Source organism: Coffea eugenioides, chromosome 8 (genome assembly GCF_003713205.1).
Source record: "Coffea eugenioides isolate CCC68of chromosome 8, Ceug_1.0, whole genome shotgun sequence".
Taxonomy (NCBI): Eukaryota; Viridiplantae; Streptophyta; class Magnoliopsida; order Gentianales; family Rubiaceae; genus Coffea; species Coffea eugenioides.
This window is the reverse complement of record NC_040042.1, coordinates 6,140,251-6,151,882: the sequence shown is the minus strand read 5'-3', so window position 1 is coordinate 6,151,882 and position 11,632 is coordinate 6,140,251. Positions and strand designations below refer to the sequence as shown.

Here is an 11,632-nt window from a genome sequence, read left to right as displayed (position 1 = left end):
TGAGAAAAACACTCCACACATGGGAAGTTCTAAAAAGAAATACAAGCCGGGCTCCACAGGATGCTACAAAAAGGGAATTTCCTATCTTTATGCTGAAAAGGGTGGACTTGTACTAGGAGTCTTACGGGAAACTAAAAACAAGGACTTTGGCAAAACTCCAATTCTTTTGGCCCTTGGACTCTCAATTCAGTGGGGACCACTAGAGATAGCATTAGACTTTCTTTTGGCTTTAAAAAGGGAGAAACGTACAGGAGGTTTTCTTATCTATAGTTTTAGTTTAGTTTTTAGCATAGTTTAGTTTTATTCTTTCCTTTGATGGCCTGGACCTCAATTAAATTACGGGGAGATTTTCTCATGAGGCGTGGCTAAGTTTTTGATCTAGTTGAGGAACAACGGAGGATTTGGTTCTACTAAATTTGTGAGATCGAATTAGTTTTTATTTATTTCCATTATTCACTGGTATTTGTCTATCTTCTGCTTTATGTTCATATGGTTGTTTTATTATTCGATTATCCAGGGCCCGGATTCTAGATTAATTCAATAACCTGAAGCCAATTAGGGTAGTTAAATCCGTAATTGTTTAATTATTCTAAACTGGTGGCAACTGGCATGATTGGGTTTGTGTTAGGGAGATAGACAGGCTAATTTAAAGAGACCCTCGTAGCGTGTTGATTGGTTAGAATTAGGCTCTTCTAATTATTCATGCAATTAGGGAATTGAACTTCTATGGTCGTACCTAGGGTTATTTCCTGATTAGAGAAATAGTCAACGGTCGTACCTTGGCTATCGACAAATTGAGGAAGAGTTGGTTGTTTATCGCGTGTATGACAACTATAACTAATTTATCAGATAGTAACTGGAATAATCCTTGCATCTGTGATCGAATTAAGTGAACCATCTCCGAAGTTGTCTCTTGGCTAGAGTTCGTCCATTATTATTTTTGTTGTGATAATTAGTTATTTGAGTTGTAGTTATTTTATTTTAATTTATTTATTCCAAGTAATTTAGTTACTATCATTTTCAAAACCCCCCATATCTGGAACTTGAGAAGAAATTAAATTATCCCCAGTCCCTGTGGATTCGACCCTGCTTACCGCTATATACAGAATTTGTATTTTATTTAAGCAGGTATTTATTATTGCACAGGTTTGACGCCTGTCACTGATGAAGATGAATTTGTCAGTGAATGTTTTGATTTGAATGAAAACGTGCATGAAAATATCTATGGAGGTGGATGAATATATTGAAAAATTTTGTGGCAAAAATTATTTGCAAAAAGAAAGGCATGAACTATTGTTTGGAAATTGTTTGCAAAAAGAGACCCAGTCTTGATCATTGAATCAATTTGAAAATCTCAGCATTCTCCACTCTCGTTTTGGACTTTTACATCCTTAATAATCTCTTACTAGCGAAAATGATAAATATAGTCCCCCACATTTCCAAAAATATTTATTTTCCATTTACTCCATCAAGTATACATTCAAGTTCCTAATCCAAAGAAAGCCACAAGGAGAAAAAGGGATTTAGTAATAAACCAAAAAGGAAAACGTCACCACAAATTCTGTAGAAGTCCAGGAAATAATGTATATACCCTTTATGAATTAGCGAGGTTTCCCTACTCCTAATGCAAATTTATCCATATTACTAATTTATTCCCCATTTTCAATTATAGAAGAGGGAAAATTGAACTTGTAATTGTTGTAGCAGGCAATCCCACAATATTCATAAACGTAGAAACACATATATGTCTAACTATCTAAGGAACTAATTATGGTTGAATAGCAATATAGAGTCATGATTTTATTACAAGGATAAGAAGTAGGAAAAAGCAATTGACAACAAACATCATAATTTAAATGTTGATGACTGCAACAGATTGTCCTTTACCTATCTTTTCTTAGAGGAACTCTTCTTTCCATTCACCATTTATCCAGTGTCCAATGAAACTTGAGGGATATGAGAAATTGTCTGATAATCGTCACTTTGTTTATCCAAATTCTGTACTTTGTGCATTAGCTCATCAGACATATCATAAAATCCAACAACTTCAAGCTTGGTCAAGTTTTGGAGGCCCAAAGGCAGGCCCTCCATAAGCTTGCAACCAGAAATAAGAAACCGTTGGAGACTGGATAACGATTCTTTTTCCACTCTTACCCATTTCAGTCTTTTTAATTGCCCAAGGTATAATTTCTTGAGTTTTGGGAATCCTCCAGCCTTAAAACACAATGTCTCCCCTTCATAAGCACCAGAGAGAATAAGAGCTACCAAATTGGGCAAGTGTCCAAGGCAGTCTATTGCATTCTCATCTTCACTCAACTCACTATTGTGCAAGGCTAAAGTGCGCAAGGATTGAAGTGACATTACCCCCGGTACTCTCTCTAAACGCCCACTCAACGTCAGCCTTGTAAGAAATCCAAGTCTTGGGGAGACAAAATGTTGGAGATCAAGGGTCTCCTCTTGTTCAATAGAGCAGATAAACAACTCTCGAAGGTTGGTCAGCCTCGAGAGGGAGTAGAGAAACTCTTTTCCATCTTCTCTTCTCAGCTTTGTGATGGATAATTGCCGCAACTGAACGAGCTTCCCAATCTCCCGTACTATTTTACCACTGTCTACTTCTATACATGAAAGGCTCTCCAAGGAAGTAAGCTTTCCAATTCCATCTGGAGATTTAAAGCCCCAAAGTGCAAAGTTATCTGAATAATCACCCTTTCCGCCTACGGCAAGGGTACGGAGTTTTCTTAGCTTTAGAATTTCCACGGGCAACTCCGTTATAGTGGTTCCGAACATATTTAAAACTTCTAGGTTTTGAAGCTGCTCGATAGATTTTGGAATGACTTTAACTCTGGTGCCACTTAGATCTAGAAACTTGAGATGAAATAGTTTGAAAACTTCCTTTGGGATGTTGTCCAGTTCAGCTCCCGCTAAATCTAAAACCTTTAGGAACTTGGGACCACCACATAAAAACTTGGACAAAAATGAAGTTGTGAGAGGTTCTTCATACCCGAATGTTTCCACGGACCGAAGACACTTTAAGCTGCTGAAGCCTTGTGGAGGTTTACCAGTGAAGTTATGGATTGCCAGGTGTCGAACTTTGTCAGGCCATCTTGTGCAATATCCAGTGATTATGGCTATGAAGCTCTGCTCTTTAGATTTTGAAACAATGATTTCACGCAAAATATCATGAAGACCACATTCCTTCAATTTGCCATCATACCATGTGTCCTTAACTTGGATTAAGCTTCTGTTGACGAGTTCTTTTAGATATCTCATAGCAATGTCAGTGGCCGTCATTCCATCTTCCTCTTCTACAAATCCTAGTGCTATCCATTTATAAAGTAATATTTCGACATCAATTGAATGATCTTCAGGATAGATACTTAGATATAATAGGCAGTTTTTGAGATGGTGAGGCAAATCATTGTAGCTAAGTAAGAGTATCTTTCTAATTCTATCAAGCTTACCGCTACCATCTACCTCACTGCCAAAGCCACGAAAAATCATCTCCCATTCATCTATCCTGTCCTTGTCCTTCAAAGCCAAAACACCACCCATTACAACAATTCCAAGTGGTAGGCCCTCACATTTTTTTAGTATTTTTCTACAAACTTTTTCTAGATTTGAAGGGCAGCCATTACTTTGAAATGTTCTATTGCAAAAAAGAGTCCAAGAATCTTCATAAGAGAGGGGCTTCATCTCATGGACAAAGTCATGGGATGCCAAACAGGATGCAGAAGCTACATCGGTAATTCGTGTTGTCAACACAACACGACTAGCAGTATTGCAGTCAGGAAATACATATTTGATAGTTTCCCAAGCATTTTGACTCCACACATCATCAAGGACAAGGATGTACCTTCTTTCTTTGAGGAAGTCTCTGACAAATTCGCTGAGCCTAATACCTTCCATGGAATCCACTTGCGGAGGGACCGGCTGTCTGATTTCCTCGTACAATTGTTGAATCAAGTTCTTGATGATGACTTTGAATTGAAAATTTTGAGAAACAGTTATCCAAGCATGGCTCTGAAATTGTTTCTTCACTGCAGCATCATCGTAGACCTTTTTCGCCAGGGTGGTTTTACCGAGTCCCCCCATTCCCACCACTGAAACTACTTTCAAGTGGGAATGGTCATCAAGGATTTTGGAGATGAGCTCTTTTTTGGGCTGATCGATGCCAACAAGCTTAGCCTCTTCAATCAGGAGTGCTTGATCACGAATATCACAATCTGCGTTTGCCACGTGCGAAGAGCGGGGGCCTATTTCTTGAGTACCATACAAGGACTGGTACCTCTGATGCCTTGCAGAAATCTCTACAACTCTGGCCTTGATATCTTTTATCTCCAAAGAAATCCGATGGCGGGCTTTCAGATTTTTTGTTGAGCTGTAGATCTTTTCAACACGGCCAAAGAATCCATCCGCGTGTCCACGAGCAAAGCGGAAGGCAAAATCATCGAGAACATCCTCTATATCATAAGCAACTTCTCGAACCTGCTTGACCCATTGTTGGAGTTGAGAGTCATTGTCCTCCTTCGCTTCAGCTTGTCTGAGGAAAGCATTCATGTCGCCGAGTTCATCTTTGATGAACTGAACATCTGGTCGAAGTCCACCCAAAAGCGTGCTCTCTTGGGAAAGTAAGGTGGAGAGCTGCTTAATTAGAAAGCCTACAACACTCTCAGCCATATTCCTTGGATAAATTTCACAGGAGTTGGTTTTCCTACCAAAACAATCACAAGAAAAAGTATGCTGTTCTCTCTCCTGGAAAGGGGAGGGTTAACTAGCTTGTTGGAAATACCAAGATCATGTTCAGGAAAGTCGTCCTTTCCTTTCTGCGACTTGTGGGGCTTGAATTTAAGCTGTCCGTAGAATATCGAGTGGCTAGAATATAGATAGACATGTAGAATTCAACAAATCAAACTTTCTTTTGCGTTACTGGGCTCCATGGATGGAGACGGGTAGCTGAATGCCTTAAATCTGGACTTGACTGCTCAGTCGTTGTTCCTTTCTTGCTTCCCCCAATTGATTTTAACATGAAAATCAAGATGAATACTTATACTTTTCAATTTACCGCATATAACAAGTAGTAAAATTTTAATCTATTATACTTCACGAATTATATTTCAATTTTTTCAAAAAATTTTAACATTTGAGTAAGGATAATAATATACTTTTTGAATAATATATAAAATAACAGCGACATATATCATAATAACTATAGATATATACATATCTAAGCGATAAAGTGATAAAATTTTAATAAATTTAACATCTCGTACATAAAAATAAGTTTAAAATTGGTATAAATATTGTATAGTCTTCGACAATTATAGTAAATTTATCCATTTTTTTAAGTTCCGTAACATTCAAATATGTTCATTCTATTCATGTAAGAATTTATATGCGTAATTTTTTTTGAACACATATTTACATGTCGAACTTTTACTCATGTTTTTTCAAAAAAATTCAGTATAATATGCATATATATATATAATATCTCATATTATACCCGTCACGTTATTTTATTAACTATGGTCCAATATAATCTTTGGGGCTGAAGTCGTTGTTCTTTGTAATAAAGTCATTCCTTTTTTTTTGTATTTTTTTCGGCCTTTGTTAGGTATGAACTGTGAAGTCGTCATTATCCAGTAGTTGTCGTTGGGTATGAAGTCGTCGTTATTTAGCATTTATTTGTCGACTGCTTTTATTGGGTAAGAAGTCGTTGTTCATTGGTGTGTGTCAAAACCTTTTCCTTTTAGAAATAAACGCGTAATATATAACAAAAACGCGTGCACTTGAGCGTGATTTCATGCTTTTTATGTTTGCTTCTTTTTTTTATATGTATAATTGGTATGGTTGCTTCTACTTCGGATGTTGCTGCAGTATGTTTAGGAATCAGAGAAGAGGTGTGGAAAGTTGCTGCGGTATGATTGTGACCACAAATAATAGGAGAAGTGTGGGTGATGGACACCTGTAAAGGGCTTCTTTACCTGCAACCTGGAGGGCTGTTGGGTGTTGGGGGACTACAACTGCAAATGTAAAATGTGGAGTGCCTAAATTAGGCAACTTCCAAAGTGAGGGGGTCGTACGCTGAAGTAAGGGCAGGGAAAAAAGGCGCGAAGCTTGGCGGGTAAGCTAAACACAGTATGCATAGTAGTAAGGAAGAAGTGCGAAATCGGACGAAAGCATTGAAAAGTGGGGTTCTTTTAATAAACACTGATGTGTTTATTTTGTATGCTTTCCGATAAATGAAGTACCCAATTTAAGAAAATTGGGTACTCCTGACCGTATGATGGACGAAAGCCATAACGAGCTGGTCGTTTATAAGACAACGGGTTTAACTATACTTTTTTTTTCTGATAAATACATTTCTATTTAAGGCACCTTGCTACTCTGTTCGTGTAACGGTCCAAAAGACATAAAGAGCTGGTCTTTTATTCAACAGCGGGATTATTTTCATTTTATCTGATAAAACATTGTGTCTTTAAGGCACCTTGGGTATTATGTTGTTGTAAGAGAGGAAAGCCATAAAGAGTTGAAACTTTTAAATTGAAACACACGTTTGAATATATGAATGGGCCTCTACGGAAAATGGGTTTAATCTTTACTTATAATAGGGGAAAGCCATATAGAACTGGTTTTATTATCGAAAAATGCATTTCAATATAATGTTGTCAGATAAATAAATATTTATTTAAGGAAAATAGGTACTCCGTTCTTATACTTTTTTTCGATAAATACTTTTATACATTTCTATTTATTAGTAAGAATTACTATTTATGTATAAAAACTTACTATTATTTGAACTAAACTTACTCTTTTAAAAGTAAGTTTGGGATATAAAGTAGTAATCTACTTATTTAAAAATTAAATCTAATATTTATTCCAATTTACCTTTTGAGGTATAAAAGTTACTAATTTATTAGGCTTAACTTACTATTTTAGATAGGAAACTTTGTTTGGATTGTGATTTATTTGCCAAAATATATTTGCTTACATTATCATTACAATTTTCAACACACCTTTTTATCTTTCCAATTACCTTTTTATCTCACATACATCACATCACAAAAAGTGCTACAGTAAAAATATCTCTAATAATTCACAATCCAAACAAACCCTTACTTCCATGATTTTAGGTGTTATTCTATTTAGGTGAATAGGTCCAACAATAAATCAAATGATCGCTAAAAGTGCAACAACATGTTATATTAGGTAAAAACTATTTCGCTACCATAACTATCATTTAGTATATCTATATGTATTGTTGAGGGGGTTTTGGATAGGGAGCTTCCAAAATTGTCAAAAGTTTGAATGCTATTTTAATAGAATTTTACATTTTTATAATTAAAAAATGTTTATCCCTTAACTAATCATGTAACCGCTCCTACAAATCCTATAATTATGCTCATATTTTTCCCACATTTCCCGCACGTTTTTTTCACTACCCCGTAAAATTCAAACTCCTAAACTTTAACTAACAGATAATAACCACCCCTGTAAAATGATATCTGCAAATTTCAATTCACATCTCACATTTATTACTGACACTTATCATATCACTGATAGTAATAACTAACCGTTAATTTAAGAAATTCGCAACTACGAAAGTCAAATATCCAAAATTTAGTAGCCTGTTTAAATTACAATTTTCACAATTCAACGTATCTTATTGTCATAATATATTTTACTCTCACAATCATTCACAAATTATAAAGGGATTAAAAAATAAAAAAATTTTAATAAAAAATTAATTCAAAGGTAGTTAATTCACACACACACACACACGCATACATATATATACATATATATATTCATAATATAAACTAAAATTATAAAAAATTAGAAGGGCTAATTTTTTTTTACACAAATATTTACACAATATGAATTAAAATTTTTAAAACTTTGAAAAGAAGGGACCTATGGCCCCGATTAGCCCCTATTAGTTTGGAAGTGTTTGGATAGCAGATTTTTTCAAATAATATTTTGCTTATATTATAAACACATTTTTCAATCCATTTTTTTATCTCACATACATCATATCACAAAAAGTGCTATCATAATTATTTCAAATAATATTTTAAATAACACTCTATCCAAACACATTTCAATAGCGTCTTAGTTCCAAACCTGCAAGATTACAAAAGAGAAAATAACTTATCACAAAATGAATTTTACACTATGGTGATCCCACCCAAATGTAGTTATTTCACGCATACACGTACATATATATACTTATATATTCTCATAATATAAACTAAAATTATAATAAATTTGGAGGACCAGTTTTATTTTACACAAATATTTATATAATTTAAAATTTTTAAAACTTGGGGAGGAGGGCTATGACCTCCATTAGCCCCCATTGGTTCCATTATTGATTTCAACAGCATCTTAATTTCAAACCTGTAAGATTACAAAGAAAAAAAATAACTAATCACAAAGCGAATCCCACACCATAGTGATCCCAATGAAATATTTTAAAAAGATTCAGCAAGTTCACTTCAAAAAAATACAAGTCTTGCTGAACTTTTTTTGTAGTACGAATTCTTCAAAATTCAATAGAATTAATTAAACCACCAATATTAATTTTCATACTAAAAGTTGATTGGTGTAAAAAATATTCGCGCCTTTGTACAAGATTATCAAACCGAATGCATAATATTGGTAAGTATTTCATTTGAAAATCAAATAAAACATGCAATTACATTTATTTCTATCCAAATATCATTCATTTTCTAATATAAATTATTATTATCATTTTAGGATTCATCTTTCGCAAAAACACAATTCTTGAATGATTTACAGTTTTTGTCATATTTTGAACTATTGTTAGTCAAATCTTAAATTTTAATTATGTTGGTATAATTTTTTTAACTTTTTTCAAATTAAAATGGTATAATCTTTTAATTTATTTTAATAATGTAAGCACCGTGCGTAGTATGGATATTCACACTAGTTGTCCTTGTATGACCGAGCCTGAGAGTTTGAGCATGTTTTGGTTGAATGTTATAATTCAAAATTTGGGGTTTGGAGGGAATAGGTTATATCCATTGTAATCAAAATTCAAACAAATGTGGGAATAAGCCTGGTTGTCACAACGAACTATATAAAGTGAATTTTTTTATTTATTTGCACAATGCTACCTTATTTTTACATGCATCAGAATGGATTGATTACAAGTTGCATTTGCTTGCCTTTTGTTAGAATTTTGGCTAACTAACAAATTATACTAATTGTAGAAAAGTAAGTTTGTAATCATTTTCAATTTTTGAAAAGTTTGAAAGTTTGGATAATAATAACAACAAATCTTTCTAGTTACATGTAGAATATCAATTGTTTCTATATCACAATTTTTATAGTTTAACACTTATGAATATAATAAGATAAAATTATTATTTTATAATACGATAAAATTTTATTATTTTCTAAGGTTATGTGAAAGGTCAATATATTTTTCACAGAATATTTTAAAATATATAAGTACAAAAGAATATTAAATTATACATATAATCATGTATTATACAAGTATGTTACGAGTACTTACTAACTAATGTACTAAATTTTAATCATTTATAAAATATTTTATTCTTATTTCAAATAAGCTTCCTAGTATTGATTTGGTATAAGCCATAAAGGATTCAGTTATTTGAGTCAGCTACTTCTGTGTTAATGTTGACTGTGGTTAACAAACTCAATGATTTAGTCCGTCTACTTTAGGTTAGTGGGAAAATGGGTCGCAGTTGGCTGGAATAAAATTGTAATAAACCCGTTTTTCAATAAAAAAAAAATGAACTATTTATGACTTTCCTTCATTATAAAAATAGAGTACCCATTTTCCTAAAAAAAATTATTTATCGGATAAAATAAAAATAAACCCATTTTTCAATAACATCCTAACTCTTTATGCCTTTCCTCTATTATAAGAACCGTGTACCCATTTTGTCATAAATAAATTTATTTATGGAATAAAAAAATTATTTATCAAAAATATAAAAATGAACCCGTTTCTCAATAAAATATCAGCTCTTTATGGCTTTACTCCCTTATAAGAAAAGAGTATCCATTTTGCCATAAATAAATTTATTTATCGGATAAAATAAAAATAAACTCTTTTTTCAATAAAAAACCAGTTCTTTATGACATTCTTCCATTATAAGAATATAGTACCCATTTTTCTAAAAAAAATATTATTTACCGAATAAAATAAAAATGAACCCGTTTTTCAATAAAATATCAACTCTTTATAGTTTTCCTCTATTATAAGAACAGAGTACCCATTTTTTCATAAATAAATTTATTTATCGAATGAAAAAAAATATTTTTTAATAAAACATCAATTTTTTATGGCTTTCCTCCATTTACTACAACAAAAAAGGGTATTAGTGACAACAACTTTAGCAAGAAGTAGAAAACTTGACACTATTAAGAGGCTTATAGCAAGGAAAAGGACAATGCCTCACCAAAAATTGGCGCCATCACATACTCTGCGAGGGCAAAGACTTTTCTCGCTTAAAATTCTCACCAAAATGAGTGCGGGAAAGTTTCCCTCCAAATACTGATTCTAGTGGGCCAAAGTTTATGTTATTGGTGAGAAATTATGGGTGCTCTTTTGTGAAAATTTCAAAATTTTGCTCCCTTTCAATTTTTACCAGAGCTGCGCATTGAAAATTTTTTAACCATTCCAGGCACAGCACTTGTTAAGCGCAGCACCACATGAATTCCAAGCCTTCTATACTTGCAAGGCTACTTTCCCAAATATATTGTTCTCAATCAGAGCCTTCGAAAGTTCAATCGCAACCTCCCCTGCACCTTTCTCCTTCTATCTCTCTTTCCCTCTCTATCAATTTTCAGTTTTCCGTAGACATATGGTTCCCCTCTTCCTCTCTAGCATCCAGATCTGAATTTATACAATCATGGACACACTTTAAAGACCCTTCCGATGCAATGGCAGACTTCAAGAAAAAGCGATGGTGTAGGTTTTTTAAGCAGATATGTTATTTTCATCTCTGTTTTGTCAATTGCCTTTTTCTTGCATTTTTGGTCAATTTAACAATCGCAAGATAAACTTTTTAAAATTGTAGGCTTCTACTTTAGTGGATTAGAGTGAATGGGCATCTCAGTTGGAGTAGAGAAAGGGGTCTTACTGGAAGGCAAAGTGAAAATGGCCCGTCAAAATTTCAGATCTGAGATTTCAGGTAGTCTCCAACATATTTTCATCCTAGAATTCTTCCTTCCACGATTTGATTTTCCCCTGCTTTGTCGTATTGTTCAATCTCCTCTCTTTACCACTCTCACTTCCATTCCTCCGTACCTCTCATTGCCCAGCCCTAATTGTCCCCTTTTGTTGTCCCAAACCCCCTATATCTTACACAATTTTTGAATGCTAAACACTGATTATGACATGTTTTAATATTTAAGCCTTATTTTTTCGGTGACTTAACTGAAATTTTGGATGATTTTCTACTCCGGTTGGTGATTAGGATTGATGGTGTAGGTGATTTTGCTTGTCTTTGGACTGGTTTGTGGTGGTTCATCATTATCTATTGTTTTGTGTTTCGTTGTTGTAGGACCATTCGTGAAGCATATTTTTTCCCTTCCTTTGGACTAATTCTAATGCTTTCATTGCGTTGCATGTGAT

At 33.7% G+C, this 11,632-nt stretch overlaps 1 protein-coding gene across 1 annotated transcript; it reads right to left on the bottom strand.

Annotated features, from left to right (window-relative positions):
• Positions 1-2,833: 2,833 nt before the first annotated feature.
• LOC113781274 (disease resistance protein RPM1-like) lies at positions 2,834-4,768 on the bottom strand. Its single transcript, XM_027327183.1, has 2 exons — positions 3,854-4,768; positions 2,834-3,128 (listed from the first exon to the last, which is right to left on the bottom strand). The coding sequence occupies exons 1-2, from the start codon at positions 4,675-4,677 to the stop codon at positions 3,095-3,097; spliced, it is 858 nt and encodes a 285-aa protein (XP_027182984.1). The 5' UTR covers positions 4,678-4,768; the 3' UTR covers positions 2,834-3,094.
• Positions 4,769-11,632: the final 6,864 nt, after the last annotated feature.